At 33.8% G+C, this 26,046-nt stretch overlaps 1 protein-coding gene across 6 annotated transcripts in view; it reads left to right on the top strand.

Moving 5' to 3' along the window:
* Positions 1-26,046, top strand: part of NBEA (neurobeachin) — a 676,277-nt gene that overhangs the window by 268,051 nt on the left and 382,180 nt on the right. For 5 of the 6 annotated variants that reach the window (XM_061434791.1, XM_061434788.1, XM_061434787.1 and 2 more), the window contains 3 exons: positions 8,397-8,551; positions 10,769-10,895; positions 21,779-21,906. In XM_061434791.1, the coding sequence (XP_061290775.1) occupies positions 8,397-8,551; positions 10,769-10,895; positions 21,779-21,906 (410 nt within the window). The remainder of the gene's footprint in view (positions 1-8,396; positions 8,552-10,768; positions 10,896-21,778; positions 21,907-26,046) is intronic. The other variant, XM_061434789.1, reaches the window with a different exon arrangement.

Here is a 26,046-nt window from a genome sequence, read left to right as displayed (position 1 = left end):
ATAAATACTTACGGTTTTATTTTTAAGAGAACAGTTTAATAATCTCATAATAGAACTTAGAGTATAGTTGCAAAGTTCCTCAATAATTCTATTTCTTCTGATAGATTTCTGTATAGATGTATAGTTTTTAAAATAGTCTAGCTGAGCTGTGTTTTTTTTTTTTTTAATGTATTAGTAACAGCAACTGTAACTTTTAGATTGAGGGAACAGTTTTCTCTAAAACCATTCATTACGTTTTACCACATCTTTTAAACTAAAATTTAATCCTGCATATCCAAATGCTTTTAATCTTTTGACAATTTGGTGTATATATCTGTGATTTAGCTCAGTCTTAATTCCCCAGGATTCCTGAGACACCCCCTTAGTTTGGACAAAAGACAAAAAAAAAAGGCAGAGGACAATATGTTTGTCTCCATACATTTTAACTGTCATTATATTTCAAAAAATTGTTTTTCATCTTGGTTATCATCCAAAGCTTGTAATTGTGTTGCTTCTCTGACTAATAGACAATGATCTTATGGTGTATACTTCATCCCTTTTGATTTTAAAGACCTGCTTATGTTTGAATTACTGGGTTTGATATGATTAAGTGAAGTAGTTTGTATTTTTCCCCTCAAACAGTTAGTATCCTTGCTTTCCAGTGTTTCATTCTCTGAAAAAGAAAATCTCTGGAGGAAAAAAAGTATTTTATAAATACTATTTGATTAAAAAACAATATAGATAGCCTTCATATTACTAAACTTCAAGTATAGGCTTTGTCTAAGTATTTTCCCTATAGATTTTTTTTAACATCAGTGCTTTAAATATTAGTGCTAAGAATGATAGTTTAGGATAAATAAAAAAATTTTTTTGTAGAAATGATGGAATCCTCCTACCTTGATTTCTTTAAGCTTAGAATTAAGTAAGAATATAAAAACTTATAATTATTGAGTACTTCAAATTCTGTCTTTATACTTTTCTAATGTTTTGTTAAGTATTTTGATCATATCACTTAAAGGATGAGCAGGTAAATGTAATCTAAATTGATTAATACTCTGCCAACCATTACAATTCAAAGTTTCAACGATACCGAGCTACTGAAATCCCACCTTTTATTATGTTCCAAGTGCCCTGGATATAGTATTTAAGGCCAGCTGTCAGATGATGCAGTTTTGACCCAGCATGGTTGTATTCTAATTTTCCAAATATTGTTGCCTTTTTCTCTCCTGACATTTCCACAGACAGTTCAATGAGTTGAAAAAGGCATCTCTCTTTAAAGTGTGAATTAATGAAATAGTTGTTTTTCATACATCCTATTTTTCTATTGGTATTCTAAATATTTTACAAAGTTCAGTTCAGTTCAGTCTCTCAGTCGTGTCTGACTCTTTGCAACCCCATGAATCGCAGCACGCCAGGCCTTCCTGTCCATTACCAACTCCCGGAGTTCACCCAGACTCATGTCCATCGAGTCAGTGATGCCATCCAGCCATCTCATCCTCTGTCATCCCCTTCTCCTCCTGCCCCCAATCCCTCCCAGCATCAGAGTCTTTTCCAATGAGTCAACTGTTCTCATGAGGTGGCCAAAGTCCTGGAGTTTCAGCTTTAGCATCATTCCTTCCAAAGAAAAAAGGTATTCTAAATATTTTACAAAGTAGCAATTAATAAATCATGAAAATGATAGACTTGCAATTTCTAATGAGCTTCAGTAAATTGTAATATCACCTTAAAATCAGAAATAATTATTTTTTCTTCATAGTTTAATTTTTTTTTCTTTCAAGATAAATGTCTAATGTCAGTAAAACTTGTTAGAAAAAGAGTAATAATGCTGGAGAGGGTATGGAGAAAAGGGAACCCTCTTACACTGTTGGTGGGAATGCAAACTAGTACAGCCACTATGGAGAACAGTGTGGAGATTCCTTAAAAAACTGGAAATAGAACTGCCTTATGACCCAGCAATCCCACTGTTGGGCATACACACTGAGGAAACCAGAATTGAAAGAGACACGTGTACCCCAGTGTTCATCACAGCACTGTTTATAATAGCCAGGACATGGAAGCAACCTAGATGTCCATCAGCAGATGAATGGATAAGAGAGCGGTGGTACATATACACAATGGAGTATTACTCAGCCATTAAAAAGAAAACATTTGAATCAGTTTTAATGAGGTGGATGAAACTGGAGCCTATTATACAGAGTGAAGTAAGCCAGAAAGAAAAACACCAATACAGTGTACTAATGCATATATATGGAATTTAAAAAGATAGTAACAATAACCCTGTATACGAGACAGCAAAAGAGACACTGATGTATAGAACAGTCTTTTGGACTCTGTGGGAGAGGGAGAGGGTGGGATGATTTGGGAGAATGGCATTGAAACATGTATAATATCATATATGAAATGAGTCGCCAGTCCAGGTCCGATGCACAATACTGGATGCTTGGGGCTGGTGCACTGGGACGCCAGAGGGATGGTATGGGGAGGGAGGAGGGAGGAGGGTTCAGGATGGGGAACACGTGTATACCTGTGGCGGATTCATGTTGTTATATGGCAAAACCAATACAATATTGTAAAGTTAAAAAAATAAATTTAAAAAAATTAAAAAATTAAAAAAAAATTTTTTTTAAAGTAATAATATAGAAATTAGGAGAAGTGGCTCTTAGTAGTGGATCTCTTTATAATTAGTTGTGTGACCCTTATCTATTCTCTTTGGTTCTCTGGGACTCAGTTTCCCAACATGGAAAATAATACATTGTTTCCAGAAAGTCCCATAAAGTATGAAAATCCTGGAATAAATGAGATAGCTTTATAATTAGTTTGAAAAAGTAGTAGATGACTATTAACTTGGCTAAAAGACCTGAACCCCAGAAAAGATTCGGTAGGCCTTTTTCAAAGCTATTACCTCACTTTAAGCTCTTGGCATCCCTGAAGTGTGTTCCCTCTGTTATCTTCCAGCTGGCCTCACTATTTTCCAGGTGTTGGCCCACCAAATGGACCTTCCACATTTATGCTAGAAATGTTTTTCTTAAATGTAAATCTCATGAAGATTTCTAAATAATATCTTGTTCTTACACAATAAAAGATGAACTTCTTAGGTTGAAATAGAAAGTCCTCACCTTTCACCAGCTATAATGATCTATTTACAGTTCTTCAATCTTTTATGATTTTTCATATCTCTTTGCCTTAAGAAGTTTTTGCTATTGAACTTTTATCTTCTTAGCTGAATCCCACTGATCCTTTTTGATTCAGCTTACTCTTCCCTGATAATGTTCATCCTTTATGTTTCTGAAAGTTCCTGTGCCTAACTCTAATCAGAGTGGTTACTGAAATATGTTGAACAGTTGATTTATTTGTCTCTTCTATTTTTTTTTTCAAGTATCTCTAAGGCATGGATTATGTCTTAACTTGTCTTATGTATCTCCTGACTTGTCAGTGTAGTTGTAATTCCCTTAACCTTTCGGTGTTCAATAAGTGTTATAGAAAAGAGGGAGCAAGTGGAAAGAAGAAAGGAGTTGTTTTAAAATCCATGAGCAATTATAAAACCCACTTGTCTTATTAAGTCACTATTTAAAAGCCATTTCTTATCTTCACTATCTCAGTTTACACTTAAGACAGTTCTTGAGTTGTGCAGATAAAATAGTATCCTTTTTACAAAATTCACATAACTAGTTAATGGCAATCTTTAAGATTTTTTTTAAGATCTTTAAGATTTTTTATTATAGTTATCTAGACTCTCAGTCTTTCTTGACTGACACGACCTGTATTCTAGATCTACTGTCATTCTAACTATTCTTTTATAAACATGATGCTTTTGTTGTTGTTCTTGAAATATGGTGTCTAAAACTGCACATAGGATTTTATGAGGTCTAACAGACACAATATATCAGGATTATTGCTTCTTTCACTCTGGATACTGTTGCTGTGGTAGACCCAGATTGCATCAGTACTTTTGAGAGCCATCAGTTCAGTTCAGTTCAGTAGCTCAGTAGTGTCCAACTCTTTATGACCCCATGGACTGCAGCACCCAAGTCTTCCCTGTCCATCACCAACTCCCGGAGTTGACTCAAACTCATGTCCATCACGTCAGTGATGATATCCAACCATCTCATCCTCTGTCATCCCTTTCTCCTCCCACCTTCCACCTTTCCCAGCATCAGGGTCTTTTCAAATGAGTCAGTTCTTCGCATCAGGTTGCCAAAGTATTGGAGTTTCAGCTTCAGCATTAGTCCTTCCAGTGAATATTCAGGATTGATTTCCTTTAGGATGGACTGGTTGCATCTCCTTTCTGTCCAAGGGACTCTCAAGAGTCTTCTCCAACACCACAGTTCAAAAGCATCAGTTCTTCAGCACTCAGCTTTCTTAATAGTCTCTCACATCCATTCATGATTACTGGAAAAACCATAGCTTTGACTAGATGGACCTTTGTTGGCAAAGTAATGCCTCTGCTTTGTAATATGCTGTCTAGGTTTTCTTCCAAGGAGCAAGTATCTTTTAATTTCATGGCTGCAGTCACCATCTGCAGTGATTTTGGAGCCCAGAAAAATAAAGTCTCTCACTGTTTCCATTGTTTCCCCACCTATTTGCCATAAAGTGATGGGACCAGATGCCATGATCTTAGCTTTCTTAATGTTATGTTTAAGCCAACTTTTTCACTGTCCTCTTTATTTTCATCAAGAGGCTCTTTAGTTCTTCTTCACTTTCTGCCATAAGGGTGGTGTCATTTGAGAGCCATAACAGTACTAATGATAGCTAAGCTTTTTGGACCACTTACAGTGTTCCAGGTAAAATGCTAAACATTTGATATGTGTTAATAGTATATCATTTTATCTTTGTAACAATCTTACAAGGTGCAAACAATTATGAGTCTCATTTTTAAGGGTATGGAGAATGGGGCTTAGAGAATTTACTTGCTTGATACCTTAGAGGTAGAATTCTAACTCAGATATGTCTGACATTAAAAACCAGGCTTCTAGTCACTGTGTACTCTATTTATATCCCATGTTGTAGTAACTACTATACTGCTGAATTTGCTGTCAGTGAAGTGTCTGGAGGCTTTAATGTCAGCTAATATTAAATCAGATGTTTTCAGAAGTTTTAGTAGGAAGACATTTAATGTTGTTTGCATTTATTTACAAACCATCAGTACAAGTTGTTGAGATGAAATTCTTTTCCCTTATTCATATAACTCATTTTTCTTAATACACATCTCAGAGCTTCAGTTCTTGACAAGATGCCTTGTCACAGAGAGTTTGTACGAAGTTGGTAATGATCAGTTAATCAGGAAACTTTGGCTATATATATATTTTTTTGTACCATTTACAAATACACCTCATAGCACTATCAATCAGTTTGTGTTTCTTTATTTTATCCATAGGAATTTTAATGAAAGATTTAGGGGAAAAATGATAATTTTACTTCTTTTCAAATCAAGAATTGATAACTTTGTTTTCTTGCTAGCTAGTCAATGAAATAGTTTATAAGTTTAGGAAAGAGTTTTGACGATAAATCCAAAATATTAGTTTGGTTTCTTTTCTGTTGATCTTTGTGTATATCATTGTAAATAAATACCTTATCTTATAGGCAGAGAATTATTTCAATTTAGAAAGTGGTAACAATTATTAACATTTATAAGGCATCTCTTTTTTAAAAATTATTATTATTATTTCTTTTACTTTACAATATTGTATTGGTTCTGCCACACATCAACATGAATCCGCTATGGGTGTACGCATGTTCCCCATCCTGAACCTCCCTCCCACCTCCCTCCCCGTACCATCCCTCCGGGTCATCCCAGTGCACCAGCCCCAAGCATCCTGTTTTGAACCTGGACTGGCGATTCATTTCTTATATGATATTATACATTTTTCAGTGCCATTCCCCCAAATCGTCCCGCCCCCTCCCTCTCCCACAGAGTCCAAAAGATTTTCTATACATCTGTGTCTCTTTTGCTGTCTTGTGTACAGGGTTATCATTACCATCTTTCTAAATTCCATATATATGCGTTAATATACTGTATTGGTGTTTTTCTTTCTGGCTTACTTCACTCTGTATAATAGGCTCCAGTTTCATCCACCTCATTAAAACTGATTCAAATGTATTCTTTTTAATGGCTGAGTAATACTCCATTGTGTATATGTATCACCGCTTTCTTATCCATTCATCTGGTAATGGACATCTCTTAATTTGACATGGTTCTTTTAAATGCAGTCTCATTTAATTTATCCAGGTATATGTGAAATAAATCATATTTGCCTTTCCATTTTTACTGAAAAACTGAAATTTAATATCACGTAGCTTGAAGTGATTTAGTTGTCAAGCCTTAATCTTCTAACTCCACATCCTATACACTCTCCATAATGTCACACCACCTCTCAGTGAAATAAAGTGTTTGATCAGGAATGGTCAATGAAGGGATTGAAAGCATAGTGTGTGCTTTTGGAAATTTAATAAGATAGTTGAAAGTACAAGGTTGAGTCTAATGAATTGACTCTATCCATTAAGGAAAAAAGAAAAAAGTATCCAGAAAGAGCTAACGGAAGAATTTGGGAGGGCAGAGGTTAAAATTATCTAACATTATAATTACTATGGTCACAAAAATATTTTAAATGCCCTGAATTTGAAAATAATAATCCTTATAAATTTAAATTTTTTTACATTAAAGTCATTTTTGTTTTAAAAATTGTTGGTATTAAAGAAGTTTAAACCATAGACTTGTCAATGAGCCATTGATACAGTTTCCTTTAAATAGAGCTTTTTAATAAGAAAATTAAATTTTTCTTTACAATCTAAAAGACCTAGTTAAAGTTTAAAAATAAAATAAAATTGGAACAATAAAAAAAAAAAAAATAAATAAAAGACCTAGTTTAAAAGGTCTATTTTAGGCACGTCCCTGATGGTCCAGTGGTTAAGACTCCATGCTCACATTGTAGGAGGCCTGGGTTTAATCCCTTGTCAGGGAACTAGACCCCGCATGCCAAAACTGAGAGCCCTCATGCCTCAATTAAAGGCCTGGTACAGCCAAAAAACTAAAATAAAATAACGTCTCAGAGACAGTACTTTAAAAAGACCTAATTTAAATTGGATATATTTTTTCTGACATTCACTTGTTTTCAGGCATTATATTTGAACTTAAAATAACTCATACATCTACTTTCAAGATAAATAAGTGAGTAATGCTTGAAAGTATTTATTAAATAGAATTGGTGTACTGTAAACTTTGAGAAAGATGAAGCTTCACTGAAAGAAAGTAAAAATATTTATTATGTTAAAGAAATGGTTTCTTTGTCTTTTAAATTGACTCTTCACATCTATTTATTATTTAAGGTTAACACAAATGTTAAGTTCAGAATTTTTTTTAATGAAATTCATTTAAGTATGCTAAAGAAACGAGAACATTTTCAACTCCTAAGCTCACAAAGTCAGTGTTTGAAAACTAAAGAGATCTTTTACCGAATGTCCAGTGTATCCTCTCATTTCTCTTTCATTATAATAGTATCCCTATTATGAAAAACAACTCAATTTTATTCAGGGAAATAAAGTTTAATTTTATTGTTTGTTGTTGTTTATTCTCTTAAGTCATGTCTGCCTCTTTTGCGACCTCATGAACTGTAACCTTACAGTCTCCTCTGTCCACGGGGTTTCTCAGGCCAAAAAAAAAATAATAATAGGAGTATTTTTCCTTCTCCAGGGGATCTTCCCAACTCAGGGATCAAACCCATGTCTCCTGGATTTCAGGCAGACTCCTTACCACTGAACCAGTTTGTTATTCCGTACTCCTTGCCTTAATATTTAGCTTTACTATGAAGAAGTTCAGAATTTGGCTTTCAAATGTTTTTATGACTATTTTCCACATTTAGAATGTAATAGAGATACAATGGACACTTTATATATGTATATTTACAAAAAAATCCCTATGTACATATATGAAAAATATTCTAACCAGAGCACACCTTTTTCACATTTTCCTAAGGTCATGATTATAGACCACATGTCATCTTTAAAAAAGATGTCCAAATTCTAGATTCTATGTAAATATTTGCCAAATAAATGGTAATAGTTAACACTTTACAGTATATCCTTACTGTCTATATTATTTTCACCAATGAAGTTGCAATCAGAAAAAGGAAAAAGAAAGAGGAGAAAATTTGATGATAGGACTTCCCTGGTGGTCCAGTGATTGAGACTTCACCTTCAAATGCAAGGGGCACAGGTTCAATCCCTGTTCGGGGAGCTAAGATCTCATAAACCAAAATGTAAAAGAGAAGCAATATTGTAACAAATTCAGTAAAGACTTAAAAAATGGTCCACATCAAAAAAATGTTTTCTAAAAGATAATTTAATGTTGATTACATGTATCTGCCAATAGAAGATTAGAATTCATCTTAGACATTGTATTATTTTTCATCATTTCTTTGCAGGAGTGTTGTGGTCCCTGTTAAGAAGCCACCTCCAGGTAGTTTAGCTGTAACCACTGTAGGAGCCACTGCTGCTGGAAGTGGACTGCCAACAGGCAGTACCTCTAATATATTTGCTGCTACTGGAGCTACACCAAAAAGTATGATTAATACAACAGGTATTGTCCTTATCTATTTTTGTGATACTTCATCTTTTTCTTTCTGTTTTCTGTATCTTCATTTTTTCTGCTTATTTGATCTTAAAAATTAAAATACTGTGATTATTTTAAGATTATCTTAATCTTTAAGAAGATTATTCTTCATGTTTTCAGATTTTGTAATTCTAGGGTAAACTTTTTAGGCACTTTTGAGAACACTATGGGTTTTGTTTTGAGTCTTCTCAAAACAAGATGCTGTTTACTTTCATAGTGAACTCAGATTGCTTAAGGATATTTGGGGAGCAAAGCCAAAATATAATTTGAACACTGACATTTGATATGTAAAAATTAGTAAACTGTATCAAGAATATTAAAATATACTATATATATTAATGACAGCAAATGGATTTAGTAACATTTTCTGGTTGAAACCTAATATATACTTTTCACAAAGCTCCCCTAAGAACCTTGACGATATGCAAGAGCCTCAACTTAACAAAAACTGCATGTGAATAAGAACCATTGTTTGACATTGTATTAATTTATATACTTAGATTACAATTATATCCATTCATTGTCCAACATTTTCCTAAAAATTCTAGAAACAGAAAAATTCCAAATCACTACAATTTTTAAAAGCCTGCCTAAAATAACTTTTTTATTTTTTTGTAAATTTCCAGAAATGCTCCTGTTGATTATTAGCAAAATAAATCCTTACCCAAATCTTTGTGATTCCATTTTAGGTATTTACACAACGCAAGATGATCCCTGACTTTCCTTCCCTGACTATAGTAGCCTTCTCTTCTCCAAACTGTATAGCCTTGAACTTTTCCATCTATTATCATTACTTAGATTATTCCCATTTTTATTAATTTCATAGCTCTTTGTGCTTTCTGTATTTATCTTGTTTATCATACCACCTGAGTCCTGACACATCATGAACAGCACATTTATGGGGTTGTAGTAAGTAGAACGTACTCTATGAAGCATATTTATGTTAGCAAATAAACATCATTAATGGCATTGTGTTAAAGAACAAAACATCTTTGATTTATACATACTAAAACAAGTATTTATTTCTAACTTGTTTGAAGACTTCTTATATAAAGTTTTTTTTTTTTTTTCTATTTAGTTTATAGCCTTACTCTTTATATTCATTCTGCTTTCTAGAGGAAAGAATAAAAATGTTTTCCTTTTAGCAAAATGTAAACTCAGGAAAGTGTTAAGAACTTTAAAATATGCCAGTGTAGTAGGAAAAAAAAAATCTGCATTTGGTGTTTATGGACTAAATCCTTACTTTTATGAGTAAAAAGCAAATAATTTCTTTTTTATATTTATTTGAAACAAGGTATGATATTTTCCTTGAATTTCTATTCTATGAATTAATAATAGATTTAGAAAGTGATGGTAGCCAGAGGTCTAGTCATAGTATAAAACATATATTACAATAAAAATGTAGGCAATGAATATCCTCCTTAGAAATACATATATATAGATACACAAACAGACACACAAATAACCTGAGGGTCAGCATCTAAACTGGACCCAAAACTAGTTTAGATTTTGGCACAAACGTGCTGTGTAAGTGTTGTTGTGAAATCCAGGTTTTATGGATATTAATGTAAGATAAGATAAAGATAACATTTAGGAACACTAGATGTCCCTCAACTCCATGGCTATTTAATATATGGTGTAATATAGGAAAATCTGTTCTAAAATGGCATCTTCATATCGTTGAGGAAACTCGTTATTTTAAAATTGGGTACAAATATACTTATTATAGTCCTTCTTAAGCTATCATATTAAAATAAGCATTGATGCTTCAGGGCCACAAATTTATGTTGAGACAGTTTATTGCTAATTATATCTTAAATGATGAAAACTAAAAGTATAACAACATAGCAATGAAAAAGCAGATAGTATTTTCACATCTAAATTTGCTTTGTTTTATCAGACTCATTTTATCTAAAATTGTTTTCATTTGTTGATGTCTTTTATTTATGCCCCATTTGTAATCTGTAGTTTTGTTAGCATAATATAAGTAAATAAACTGTTTCAATGCAATAGCTATTTTTAATAATTATAGTTATTGTACTGTTGGCCAAATGATTTTTTAAATGGCCTAATTCTATTTTGAAATTCAGATGAATTTTTTTTCAAACTCAGTAATGATGTAATGAAAATTATTTTGTTCAATAAGTTTGTATTTAAGACTAAAAACTATTATTTTGGGAACAGGTGCCGTGGATTCGGGGTCTTCGTCTTCTTCCTCGTCTTCTAGTTTTGTGAATGGTGCTACCAGCAAAAACCTTCCAGCTGTTCAAACTGTTGCTCCAATGCCAGAAGATTCGGCTGAAAACATGAGGTATACATAACTAATTGTTGTTTTCACTCATTTTACTCCCTTCCTTCCACCTCAAAAAAGAGTGAAACAGTATTCATTAAGTTTAAAGATACAGTTAAGAATTCTTAAGAATGTTTAAGTATGTATTTCATTGTTTTGATATTTTTAGATAATTATTCATTACGTAAAAATCATTTATTATATTTCAGAGTCTAAACTGAGAAGTCTTGAATGGTTTTCAAGATCTGTTTCCTGAATTTATAATCCACTGTCATATAGCACATGTTACAGTGTCATGTAAGGTAGAAGCATGCACATGGGCACATAATAAAACTGGACAAGATGTGGTGGGGTGGTGAGTTTAAAATATAGGCTTTCAGAATACAGTTATATGTAACATATATAACTGGAGGTAGAATCACCAAACATTATCTTTTGTATCTTGATAAATAGATAAAAATGATTTGTAGTAACATATCAAACAACATGGCTTCCCTGGTGGCTCAGTGGTAGTCAGGTTTGATAGTCAGGTTAGTCAGGTTTGATCCCTGGATTGGGAAGATCCCCTGGAGGAGGAAATGGCAACCCACCCCAGTGTTCTGGCCTGGAGAATCCCATGGACAGAGGAGCCTGATGGGTTACAGTCCATGGGGTTGCAAAGAGTTGGACATGACTGAAGCAACTTAGCATGCATACATCAAAGAACATTCCTAGAAGAGATTGGCCCACATGCTTGATGTAAAATTGCACATACACACACACATTTATTCATGTTCTCAATTCAAGTATCACACAAATGTAGACTATAAAAGCTCAGTGAAAGAATGATGTTGTGTCACCACCACTCAAGGCAAAAAACAGAGTATTGCAAGTACCTCAAAGCCCCCATCTTATGTGCCTTTTTTTGACTCTATTCTTGCTCTTCTTCATATCCACCACTCTGACTTGAAACTGGATTAGTTTTGTCTTTTTTGAATTTTATATGAATGGAATTGCACAGTATGGGTTCTTTTTGTCTCTGCCTTCTTCTGTTCAACATTATGTTTCTGAGATTTTATCTGTATTGCATGTAGCAATAGTTTTGTTCATGTTTATTTCTTAGTGGTATATACTACAGTTTATTAATCTGTTTTACTGATGATGGGTATTTGAAATTTTCCAGGTTTGCACTATTACAAGTAATGCTACTTTTTTACATAACAATGCTGTTTATACATTACTCTTAGGTATACTACACATTTGTATGCATATATGTTGGGTAAATAACTAAGTGGAATTGCTGGTTCATATGTGTCTGTTCAGTTTTACTGGATAATGACAAATGTTTTCCAAAGTGGTTGATACAAGTTTACTAAACTCAATTAGCACCTTACGAGAGTAATTCGTTAAATCTGTAACAATACTTACTTATTGTCACTTCCATTTTTGCCTTTTGGTGAAAGCATAGTGCTGGTGGCGGTTGTTCAATCAGTAAGTTGTGTCTGACTCTGCCACCTCTTAGACTGCAGTTAACCAGGCTCCTTTGTCTTCTACTGTCTCCTGGAATTTGTCCAAATTCATGTCCACTGAGTCGGTGGCATTCCATTGTATTTTGTTTGTATTTTTCTGGTACTTAATGAGGTTGAGCATCTTCTTATCCATTGTAATAGCTTATGTAATATCATATATTGTAATATCTTACATAATATCTTAACTATCTTAGATAGTTGTAAATTCCTCGAAGGGACTTTTTGGCATGGACAAAGGGACCAATATTTATTGGTCCTTTGGTTTTCCTCTTTTGTGATTTCTCTGTTGAATCTCTTACTCATTTTAAAACATTGAGTTGTCTTCTCCTTAATTTGTAAAGGCTTTTCTCCTTATGCATTTTGAAAATGAACCCTTTGATGGTTATATGTTTTTGTATATACCTTCTCCCATTCTGTGGCTTTTCTTATCATCTGTGGAATCTGTTTTCATCAAAAGAGGCTGTAAATTTTAATGAAACTCAATTTATCAAGTTTTTGGGGTTTTCATGCTTTTTGTGTTGTAGACGAGATCTTTGCCTGAATTTTCCCCAACTCATCCTCTGGCTGCTTTTCATATTGAGATGGATAGTTCATCTGGAACTGAGTTTTGTGAATTTTATGAAGCAGAAGTGATATGGATGTCAAGATGACCCAGTTCAGTTCAGTTCAGTCTCTCAGTCGTGTCCAACTCTTTGCGACCCCATGAATCGCAGCACGCCAGGCCTCCCTGTCCATGACCAACTCCCGGAGTTCACTCAAACTCATGTCCATCGAGTTGATGATGCCATCCAGCCATCTCATCCTCTGTTGTCCCCTTTTCCTCCTGCCCCCAATCCCTCCCAGCATCAGAGTCTTTTCCAGTGAGTCAGCTCTTCTCATCAGGTGGCCAAAGTATTGGAGTTTCAGCTTCAGCATCAGTCCTTCCAATGAACACCCAGGACTGATCTCCTTTAGGATGGACTGGTTGAATCTCCTTGCAGTCCAAGGGACTCTTAAGAGTCTTCTCCAACACCACAGTTCAAAAGCATCAATCCTGTGCTCAGCTTTCTTCACAGTCCAACTCTCACATCCATACATGACCACTGAAAAAACCATAGCCTTAACTAGACGGACCTTTGTTGGCAAAGTAATGTCTCTGCTTTTCAATATGCTATCTAGGTTGGTCATAACTTTCCTTCCAAGGAGTAAGCGTCTTTTAATTTCATGGCTGCAGTCACCATCTGCAGTGGTTTTGGAGCCCAAAAAAATAAAGTCTGACAGTGTTTCCACTGTTTCCCCATCTATTTGCCATGAAGTGATGGGACAAGATGCCATGATCTTCGTTTTCTGAATGTTGAGCTTTAAGCCAACTTTTTCACTCTCCTCTTTCATTTTCATCAAGAGGCTTTTTAGTTCCTCTTCACTGTCTGCCATAAGGGTGGTGTCATCTGCATATCTGAGGTTATTGATATTTCTCCTGGCAATCTTGATTCCAGCTTGTGCTTCTTCCAGTCCAGTGTTTCTCATGATGTACTCTGCATAGAAGTTAAATAAGCAGGGTGACAGTATACAGCCTTGACGTACTCCTTTTCCTATTTGGAACCAGTCTGTTGTTCCATGTCCAGTTCTAACTGTTGCTTCCTGACCTGCAAATAGGTTTCTCAAGAGGCAGGTCAGGTGGTCTGGTATTTCCAACTCTTTCAGAATTTTCCACAGTTTATTGTGATCCACACAGTCAAGGCTTTGGCATAGTCCATAAAGCAGAAATAAATGTTTTTCTGGAACTCTCTTGCCTTTTCCACGATCCAGCGGATGTTGGCAATTTGATCTCTGGTTCCTCTGCCTTTTCTAAAACTAGCTTGAACATGTGGAAGTTCACGGTTCACATATTGCTGAAGCCTGGCTTGGAGAATTTTGAGCATTACTTTACTAGCATGTGAGATGAGTGCAATTGTGTGGTAGTTTGAGCATTCTTTGGCATTGCCTTTCTTTGTGATTGGAATGAAAACTGACCTTTTCCAGTTGTCTAGGTTGGTGGTAGCTTTTCTTTCAAAAGGCAAGCGTCTTTTAATTTCATGGCTACAGTCAGCATCTGCAGTGATTTTGGAGCCCAATCAAATAAAGTCTCTCGCTGTTTCCATTGTTTCCCCATCTATTTGCCATGAAGTGGTGGGACCAGATGCCATGATCTTAGGTTTTTGAATGTTGAGTTCTAAACCAGGTTTTTCTGTCTCTTCTTTCACATTCATCAAGAAGCTCTTTAGTTCTTTGCTTTTTGCCATAACGGTGGTGTCATCTGTATATCTGAGGTTATTGGTATTTCTCTGGGCGATCTTGATTCCAGCTTGTGCTTCAGCCAGCCTGGCATTTCACATGATGTACTCTGCATTTAAGTTAAATAAGCAGGGTGACAATATACAGCTTTGACGTACTCCTTTCCCGATTTGGAATCAGCCTGTTGTTCCATGTCTGGTTCTAACTGTTGCTTCATGCCGTGCATACAGATTTCTCAGGAGGCAGGTAAGGTGGTCTTGTATTCCCATCTCTTTAAGAATTTTCCACAGTTTGTTGTGATCCACACAGTCAAAGGCTTTAGCATAGTTGATGAAGCAGAAGTAGATATTTTTCTGAAATTCTCTAGCTTTTTCTCTGATCCAACGGATGTTGGCTATTTGATCTCTGTTTCCCCTGCCTTTTCTAAATCCAGCTTGAACTTCTGAAAGTTCTTGGTTCACATACTGTTCACATACTGTTGAAGCCTAGCTTGGAGAATTTTGAGCATTACTTTGTTGGCATGTGCGATGAGTGCAATTGTGGGATAGTTTGAGCATTCTTTGGCATTGCCTTTCTTTGGAATTGGAATTGGAATGAAAACTGACCTTTTCCAGTCCAGGCCACTGATGAGTTTCTGTCCTTTATTGTGCTCATCTTTGTATGAAATGTTCCCTTGGTATCTCTAATTTTCTTGGCGATCACTAGTCTTTCCCATCTTACTGTTTTCCTCTTTCTTTGCATTGATCACTTAAGAAGGCTTTCTTATCTCTCCTTTCTGTCCTTTGGAACTCTGCATTCAGATTGACCATCTTGTCTTTGCAACTATTTTTAGCTTTAATGTTATTTATTCTTAGATGTTTGAGATTTCACCAGTGAAGCAATCTCTGGAATTTTTTTTTTTTTTTTACTGAGAATGTTTTACAGATTAAATTCTTTCAGTGGGTAGATGACTATTCAGATTTTCTGTTTTCTTTTTGCATCAGTTTTGGTCACTTGTGACCAAAATTCAGCCATTTTATCTACATGGTTAGATTTATTGTCATAAAGTTTTTCATAATTTTATTATTTTAAAATAGTGTAGGAACTCTCTAATGATGTTTCCTCTTTCATCTTTGAATTTGTTATTAATATTTTATGCCTTTTTTCATTTTAGCATTAGTAGAGTACCATTGATTTTTCAATACTGTAGTTTCCCTCCAGAAAGTAGGTATTTGATTCATTACTTCTTTTTCTGTTTCAATTACATCAAATTCTATTTTTTTAAAATTTCCTTTTAGTTATTTCAGGTTTGCTTAATTTTCTTTTTCTAGAGTCTTAAGGTGGATAGTAGATCAGGAGTCTATAAACTACCACCCAGGGCCCAAATCTGCCTGTCATCATATACTTTATACACTTTTATTGGAATACAGTGACATCATTTGTTTATGTATTGCCTGTGACTGCTTTCAGAGTACAATGGCAGAGTTAAGTAGTTGCAACAGAGATAACATTGCCTAAAATCTTAAAATATTTTGTATCTTACCCTCTGTAGAAAATACTTGCCAAGCGCTTACTTAATTCTTTGGTTTTCGATTTCTTCTTTTCTGTTATGAGGATTTAAAGCCATAACACTTCCACTAGGCATTATTTTAGCTATATTTCACAAATTTAATGTTGTTTTAATTTTCAGTATTTTTTCTAAGTTTCTCTGTGATTTCTTCTTTGACTCATAAGTGTTTCAGAAGTGAATTTGAAGATTGACCTTTTTCAGTGTAATGTCATGAGAACCATCCAAGTGTCATTGTGTTTTAATGGGTTGTTTCTTTTGAATTTCTGAGTAATATTTCATGATATGGATGTATGACTGTTTAACCATTCATCCTCTAAAGAACATTCAAGTTTTTTTCCAGTTTTTGGCTAGTACCAAAAAAAAAAAAAAAAAGGCTACAATAAACCTTTTTATTTTTATGTGAACATATGTTTTCATTTCTCTGGGATTAGTGCCCAAGAGTGAGATTACTGGGCTAATATGGTAAGTACCTATTCAGGTTTATTAAAAAACTCCCACAAGCAACATATGAATAGTCCAGTTTCTCCTCATTTTTATCAGAATTTGGTTTTATCTTTTTTTTTTTTTCTTGTAGGCCATTTTGGTAGGTATATAAGGATATCTCATTGTGGTCTTAATTTGAATTTTCCTAATGGATGATTCTGAACATATTTTTGTGTGCTTATTTGCTATTAGTATGTCCTCTTCAGTGAAATGTCTGTTTTTGTCTTTTGCCCATTTTATAATTAGAGTGCTTTTTCACTTTTGAGTCTTGTGCATTCAGTATTCTTAGTACAAGTACATTTTCAGAAATGTTGTTTCCAAGTATTTGCTCTCAGACTATAGCTTATTTTTATGTTCTTTGTAGCAGAGGAAAACTGAATTTTTATTATAGTCTAGTTTATCATGGTGTCTTGTCTAAGAAATCTTCACCTCACCCGAAGTCCCAAAGATTTTTTTTCCTGTGTAGTCTATAAAGTTCTGTGGGTTCAGTAACAGTTTTAGTTTTAAGTCAGGGTCCCATTTTGAGCTGATTTTTATGTAAGAGGTGAGATCTGTGTCCCGCTGCTGCTGCTGCTAAGTCACTTCAGTCGTGTCCGACTCTGTGTGACCCCATAGACGGCAGCCAACTAGGCTCCTCTGTCCCTGGGATTCTCCAGGCAAGAATACTGGAGTGGGTTGCCATTTCCTTCTCCAATGCATGAAAGTGAAAAGTGAAAGTAAAGTCGCTCAGTTGTGCCCGACTCTTAGCAACCCCATGGACTGGAGCCTCCTAGGCTCCTCCGTCCATGGGATTTTCCAGGCAAGAGTACTGGAGTGGGATGCCATTGCCTTCTCCGGAGATCTGTGTCCAGGTTTATATTTTTGATTATGAAAGTCCAGTTTGTGTCGGACTATTTGTTCAAAAAACTGTTCTTCCATATCTAGAATGGCCTTTATTCTTGGACTAATTTTGCCATGCTTAGAAAGTATGCTGGATTTCTCCAAAATGCTCAGTGTGTCTACAGAAGTCTCTAGGCCCTGTTTGGGAGGCAGATGTCTGTTATGACTCTTCCATAATTGTTCTTTCTAAGTTGTTCTCTTCTAACGTTGGGAGCTTTCAGATATCACATACAGAGATTGTTATTCAGCCAAAGGTTGCTGTTCTCTCCATGACACCTTCCTTGTGGGTGCTGTGTCCTACATATTCTGTTCTCCTTGAACTACAGTTTTAGTCTTGTTGAAATACCTCCATGTAGGAAATCTGAGTGATGATGGGACTCATGTCGTTTATTTCTTTTTCCTCGGAATTTATGGTCTCATACCCTGCATTTTGTATGAAAATAGTTGTTCTCTGCATTTTGTAAAATTTTCTTGTTGTTAGCATGGGAGGTAGTTGTAGACTCTTAACCCCTTTAAGATGAAAAGTGGAATTTGATATTTTTAATGTAAATCTGTTTATTGTATAAATTTCATTTTAACTGTTTTCCAGTATATATATTGTTTCAATATATTGGGCTAATATCATGAAACCTTTATTTTTTTTCTAATTTATCCATTATTATCTCTAAATAAGCATATATGTACACAGTCATTTGATCTTTGAATATTGACAGTTTTATTCCCCATTACACAAATTCTTACACATTTTTATTTCTTTTTCTTTATTTTTAGTATCACCTAGTACCTCCAGAACAGTTTTCTATAGAAGTGACTAGAGCAGTCATTCTTTTATTCACTTTAAATGAAAAGTTATGAATATGTCATCATTAATAATGATGTTTCCTATTTACTAAAGATACTTTTATCAAATATAATAATTCTCTTGTGTTTATAATTAACTCAGTTACCATCACTATGAGTGTTAAATTTTATCTCTTTTTGGAGGGGAGTAATAGAGATGACCATGTGATTTTCCTCCTTTTTCTGTTAATGTGGTCTATTATAATGACTTTTAATTTTAAAAATGTTAAACAAACCTTTACTTCCTAAAAGAAATCCAATCTTTTTATGATGTTATATTCAGCTGTTTTATCTTTTGAAGAGGTTGCATATGATTTTTTAAAAATTTGTCTTGTTTTGTTTGTTTTTTTATTCTTAAAATATTTGGTAGAGTTCACAAACAAAGATGTCTGATTCTAGATTTCCTTTTGAGGAAAAGTTTATAAATTAAATTTTTACAGTTATCCCCAGATTTTCTGTTTTGTCTTGTGCGACCTTTGGTAGATTCTATTGTTATAATATATTTCACAATATTCTGTTATTATTATTTTAACATTCATGTAGTCTGTAGGAAAGTCCTTCCTTTTTATTCTTAATATTTATTAAGAGTTTGCTTTCTGCTTCCCTTCCTTCCAATTCTTGGCAGTGATTAATCAGTTTTATTCATATTGCCATTAAGAAATACTCACTATAGAGAAGTAACAAGAAACTGTAGGTTGAATTTATACCTTATTTCTTTTGCTTAGTGCAATGGATCTTAAGCATCTCTATACAACAGAGTTAGATAGGAGGCTTATTAAAACACATTGCTGAGCCAATATGTAGTTCTAATTCAAGTCTAAAGGCCTGATAGTATAAGTTCTAGTCTGAAAGCTGAGAGGCTCAAAACCCCAGAAGAGTTGATGTTTCAGTTGAGTCTGAAGGCCAGCAAAGACCAGCTCTCAGGTAGAAGGGGTTCCCTCTTATCAAGCATTTTGTTCTATTTACATATTCAATTGAATGGATGAGGCACAGGCCCATTAGGGAGGACAGTCTGCTTTACTCGGTCTACCCATTCAAATTGTCATCGAATCCAGAAAGACTCTAACAGACCTTACCCAGAATAATATTTAATCAAACATCTGGCCACCCTGTTGTCCAGTCAAGGTAACAGATAAAATTAACCATTACACTAAGTGATCTTGGTACTGCTGAGAATACACTTTGAGAAACAGTGTTTTAAGTGATCATCTTCCAGATTGGAACATTAATTCTTGATTATCTAAGTCCTCTTCCCAGGCAATGCATGGATCTCAGTATAGCTTAACTTCATTTAGTCCAAATTTTGTAACCACATTTACACATATATATGCCTCTGTGTGTGCATGTTAAATTTTAAATGCCTCAAGAGAATACAATTACTGTCTTATCGGTCAACATGTATTTATATTTACCCAAGTGTTTATCATTTATTCTTGCTCATCATTTTTTTTTTGAATGTCTGACTTCTATGTGCTATTATTTTCTTTCTTCCATACTCCTTTTGTTTCATTTAGTGTAGGCCTGCCACTCATGAATTCTTTCCGTTTTTTTTTTTAACTAGAAATATTTGAAATTCACCTCTATTTTTTGAAAGATATTTTGAACCAGAATAGATTCTAGGTTAGCAACTGTTTTATTTTAATGCTTTGAAGATAATATTCAGTATCTTTCATTTCTTTCTGTGCTTTTTTCCTTTCTTTTTTTTTTTTTTAAAGAAAGATGACTTTCTTAGTGATGTTTCTGCAATACACTAAATAAAGATTGAGAAATTGAGAACCCTTGCCCTAATGTAGGTATTTACTCCTAGAGTAACAGAGTAGGGGCAAATACTGAAAGCTCTTTATCTTTAGCACGTCTGCAAACCCCACCATTTCCCTTTTTCTTGCCTAAAAATTTTCCTCCAGGATATTCTCTTTAAGTTATTAAACCTGAGTTCTTATTTCTCTAAAGCTGTTGACCCATATAAAAGGAGGAAAAGTTAGATTGCAGTGCTAATGGTGAGGCTTTGTGTACACAAAGAGAGGGTTCAGATCATGCTGATTCCAAGTTAGGAAAGAAAGTATCCTTTTTTATATAATTCTATATTATCCTATATTATATAGGATATTATTATTATATAGGATATTATTATTATTATTATCCTATATTATTCCATAATTCCACTTTATTCACTTAATAAAATAGTTTCATTTTAAATGTTAATCATGTTGCACATTTTTTTGTGGTTAATTTTTTGTCATTTATGGTTTTCTCATATATAACAAAAATATAACTTAGCACTGTGGAAGAACTCTTATTATTGTGAAGTATGGTTTAATTCCTTACTGTATATGTCATCCATGTAGAAAAGTGTGTGCTTATCTAAGGTTACTATATTGATTTTGTTTTGGTTCAAATATATGAGTCACATTTTATATAAGTAAGTATAGGTGTGTTTTATTCAAAGTAACAGTTACAAGAGCTATCATTATTGACCTCTCACTGTATGTCAGGTTCTTTTCTGTGCATTTCACATGCCTTAGCTCATTAACTCTCAGTGGGGAAGTAGAGTTATCATCTTCATTTTGCAGTGTAGAAAGTTTGATGTCCCAGGGTCACCTGGGTAGCATACATTGAAGTCAACCTTCCAATCCAAGCATTCTTACTCTAAAGCACTTACTTCTAAGAGAGATATTTAGATATAACCAAATTATTTATTTGAGCAGAATTATTGAGCAGAATTTATTTTTCAGCAGAATTATTTTCTTTATCCATGTTTTTATTTTTACATATCCTATTCAAGGTACTTTCAAGAATATCAGAGAGTGCTTATGTAAGGCCATGTAACTTGACATTTAATATTCAACAGTATAAATAATGATGTAATGATTGGTAAATAAAAAGTGAGTGGGCTTATTATGATATAGAAAATACCTACTTTGGCAAAGCAATTCAGCTCAGTCATACTGAATTCCAGTTATTCCTTTATTTGTCCAGCTTTTCAGGGAACTCTTGAGAACAAGAGTTTATTCTTTGTAACTTTCACAGTGACTCATATAGTAGGTATTCGAAACAGTTTTTCTTTGGTGAACAGGAGGATAGACAAAGCAGACAAATAGCAGCTTCTTTTCTTGAAACTCCTAGAGTTATGGCCAGTATCTGTGGCTCTTGTGGGTGACAGGACCCTGGTTCCTTTTCACAGTAAAATCATTATGATTTAGCTGTGGCCTTTTGAGTAGCTTTGTGACTAATGTGAAACTCTACATTGTGCCTTCTACATGAAGCTGTTACTGTTTAGTGGGTCAGAACTGGACTTTTGTGACTTTTTTTAAAGGTTTTAATTCAGAAGTAAAGTTTATTTGAAGTTTTATATTGAACCATATTTACTAGTCTTTATGTCTTAATTTCAACAGCATCACTGCAAAACTTGAAAGAGCTTTAGAAAAAGTTGCTCCTCTTCTTCGTGAAATTTTTGTAGACTTTGCCCCATTCCTATCTCGTACACTTCTTGGCAGTCATGGACAAGAGCTATTGATAGAAGGTATGATTTCTCTCTATATTCTGATTATTTTAGTTTCCTGTAATGTATCTATTAATCATGACCTAACTTGTGTTACTAAAGGAATATTTATTGCCAAAAGAATAAAAAGACATTGCTTCCACACATTTTAGTAAGATATTCATGTATGCTTTCTCCTTATTTATTAAAAAACATAGAGTATTTTCACAATCAGTGCTCATAACAGAATGAAAAACTTTGAAAAATTGTTGGAAAGGGAAACTCTGGCCCTTATAATCTCAATCTGTTAGGGCTGCTATATATCCTTTTTTAGGTTGCGTATTTGCTAAGCAATGATGTCTAAAATCTCCTTTTAACTATAAGATTGATATTTCTTTAAGTGACTTTGCTTAGTCACAAATAGCATGTAATATGACAGTCCTTAACTGAGAAAATATAAAGATACTTAACTGGGAATTGATGAAGCTGTTATCTTCTACTCAGTAGCAGCTTAAATGAAGTGAGAAGGTAAAGAAGATAAATAAACTATTGGGAAGATTTAATACATGCACCTGTATTAGGAGATTTGAAAAATATGGTTGTCTTAAGCCTTATTTCTTTAAAAAGAAGTTTTGACTTATAAATATTCATGAGCTTCAGAAAGGGGTAATCAATATCTAGTTGATATCTTATAAGTAAATGATGGTTTTAGATGCTATTCCTTGGATTTATCAGACTTATAATAAGCAAATTTCATATATGTTTGCATATATATATATATATATTTGCTTTTCACTTCCTATTTACTGTAGATATTTTTCTGTACCTGTTCTATTACTGTCTTAATTGCTTTTGCACAATCTGTCTCTTATTAGTGGAGACAATAATAGTTAATAACCTGAATTTAAATCCTTGTTTCACTACTTTCTTAGCTATATGACCTTTGTGAGTTACTTAATCCGTTTTGTTGCTTAGATTCTTTCTGTAAGATGTAATCAATGATAGTACTCCCACATAGAGAACTTGTGTGAATTAAATTTTAAATAATGCATATAAAGCTCTTAAAATAGAGTCATATGGTTGTCTTCTTGCTCTAGACCAAGTGCTATTAGATACTTGGAATATATTAGTAAATAACAAAGAGCCTTGTGGACCTTATATTCTATCAAAGAGAAAATACAAATAAACACTAAACAAACTAAATAATTAAATGAGATAGCACATTAGAAGGTGGTACCAGTGCTGTGTAAAATGATAAGTACTAATACATCATAGGGAATTGGGATTATAGCAGTGTCAGGATTAAAGTGAAGTGAAGTGAAGTTGCTCAGTCGTGTCCAACTCTTAGCGACCTCATGGACTGCAGCCTACGAGGCTCCTCCGTCCATGGGATTTTCCAGGCAAGAGTACTCAGGATTAGGTTGCAGTTTTAAAGAAGGATGATTAATTTTAAATTATTCAATTGAAAAAGTTACATCTCAGCAAAGACTTAAAGGAGATAAGCCATGCAGTTTACTAGAAGAGTGTCCTAGGTCAAAAGAATGGTTAGTGCAGTGACCCTATAACACGTGTTATAATTATAATAAGAAAAAAATTCAGTAAGCATTATTGAAAAATAAATCTCAAATGTTTCCTTGTTACCCAAATATTTTTTCCTATGTATATATTTTCCAGAAATGATTACAAATTTACCAAAGAAAATCATAAATAGTGAACAAAGACATGCTAAACAAAACATGGAATAAAGTTAGTAATGTAGTAATGTTAGTGATGGATCCTATACTGTTACTAAAATTAGGACACAAATTCAGCACTGTTTTTCAGTAGCCAAAGCAAAGAAGGAATGAATTATTTGAAGTTATGAGGCTTACATTATTGGTTTCTAAATGATAATTTGTGACAATTTTAAGTTCTAAGGAATTACTATCAGATGACCTTTAACTGCTCTACATTGGTCAGTCAGAACCCCCCATATGTAGCCAGCCCCCTTTTCCAGAATTTTCTATGGTCAGACATCTGGTCTGTTTCTTATTTCTTCCCAGCACTGCAGAGAAGATGGAGAAATACTCTGGTAATTACGAGGTTTTTTTCATGGGCTTCCCTAAGTTTACCTCAAAAACTCTGAATTGAGTTGAAAGAGCATTAGGAATATTCCTATTGCATTTTTTAAAAAGGTAACTATGCTAAAAATGAAGCATTAGAACAAGTTATATATTCAAAGTTCACTTTGTGTTTACTTAGCAGAATATAATTTTATTTCTTCACTTTTCTACATCCAATAAATTTTAATATATCCAATTTTTAAAACTATGTTGATTTAATGTTCCTTTTTCGTTAAAATTATTTTTCTTAATAAAATGATGATAGCAAATGGGAGATTATTCGGTTTTGAGTTTTGTTTTGTAAATGCCATTCCTTGACAAAATAGCAAGTTGACCATGTTAAGGTACAGTCCTCCAAATTTCTGCTAGGCTGAACAATCAAAAAAATCTAGAATTCTCTGCTGTACTCCAGAACAACATTTGGTATCCCTCACAATTTAGTCATAACCTTCCTTTTCAGACTCAACTAGTCTCTGTCCTTTTGCTATAGAAGACATTCCTTTAACATTCAGTGAGTCACAGATGTCCCATCTCTTTGTTTTTGTATAACTCTTTCTTCTGCACTGGATCATTTTATGGTTTTATTTCCTCAAAATTATTCTCATCCATTGAGTCCTGCTTCAGATTCCTTATGCCAAATTGATGCCTTCTCGTCTATTCTTCTCTGCTGTTTTATTTATATAGTATTAATAAAATTATCTTCATTTGTAAATAGGAAGTATTTTATTGGTTTTATTAACATTGCCTAGCCTAGATTCTTGTACATAATATTGAGTATCTTTTTCTCTTGTACTTGAATAGAACATTATTTTTGTTACTGATAATGTTTAATAGAGGTAAGTTTTGAAAATAAAATAAGGGGAGATAGATAAAATTTGTGTTCTGTGGTGAGAATTCCCAATATTGATCAATCATCCACACCCATGAGATGGCTCCTCTATGTACACAAAGTCTGTTCTTGCTCTCTACCCCAGCCTATGGATGTTATGTATCCTGTCATGTTCTCATTCTTGAACATGTATTCTTGATCATTCTTTCTTTTTCCCTCTGCTCCATTTCCCCTCTTTCCATAGTTTGGTACATTATTTCTCTCCTCTGAGGAGAAAAACTGTCAAACTATCCTGAAGAGCAGAAGAGTTACATGATAAGAATATCTTACTTGTAGCTGTTGAATATTTCTGTTCAAAAATAATCCTTCTAATGAATAAATCTCAATGCTTTTGATCTCATCATGTGTACATGGTAGGAACAAAACTGGATTTAGGTAACTGAGGATATTTTAGCGTCTTATGAAAAGAGAAAGCAATTACTCCTAATTTCAAATAATCATAAAATATATTTGAATTGCATCTTTTTTTGTTGTTTTATATTCAGTTTTTCTTAATTCACATGTATTCCATTTAAGTTTTTCTCACAGAATAATTATCAGTAGATTATATTGTCTATGTCCTTTAAAACACATGTCAAAATAATATCCTTTTATTTTCTTAATTTGTCTATCACTTTTATTAGTTGAACTGTGTTAAATTTATTATTGTATGTTTCTAGAGTAATCAGCGTTGTTCACATCTTTTAAGTTCATTTTTTAACATTTGCTGTTTTTGCATAGCTTTTGATGTGTGTGTGTGTTTGTGTGTGTTTCTCCTGGCAATAATTAAGGATTTTTTAGTATGAACTTTTAGGAGCTTGGTGAACTTTTTCTAAGAAAAATAATAGCCTTTCAATTTTCAAACTAATATGCAGAAGTTAGGGTAGGTATGTATGCAAGTATCAAAATATACCAGCCCAAGATGACAGAACAACCTTTGATCCAAAATTGTTTTATTTATCTTAAGGAGCAATGGAGGATTCACTTCAGAGGAACCATGAGCCTTTTCTTAAAGAGTTGAGAGCAGCCTATAAGTGTAAGCTTAATCTTGAGTTAAGATTTAAGGAAGAAAGTCCAGTTGTAGTTTGAGTGCTGATATTAGATCTTTGTAATTTTTATTCAGGAGGTCTTAGAACTACCATGAGTCTAGAGTTGCCATAGTAATAAAGAAGCAGTAATCACCCAAGTTAATTAGAAGAGAAGATGTTTCAG

The sequence above is a fragment of the Bos javanicus genome, chromosome 12 (assembly GCF_032452875.1).
Source record: "Bos javanicus breed banteng chromosome 12, ARS-OSU_banteng_1.0, whole genome shotgun sequence".
NCBI lineage: Eukaryota > Metazoa > Chordata > Mammalia > Artiodactyla > Bovidae > Bos > Bos javanicus.
The sequence above is the reverse complement of the archived record's forward strand: the minus strand, read 5'-3'. Positions and strand labels throughout refer to the sequence as shown.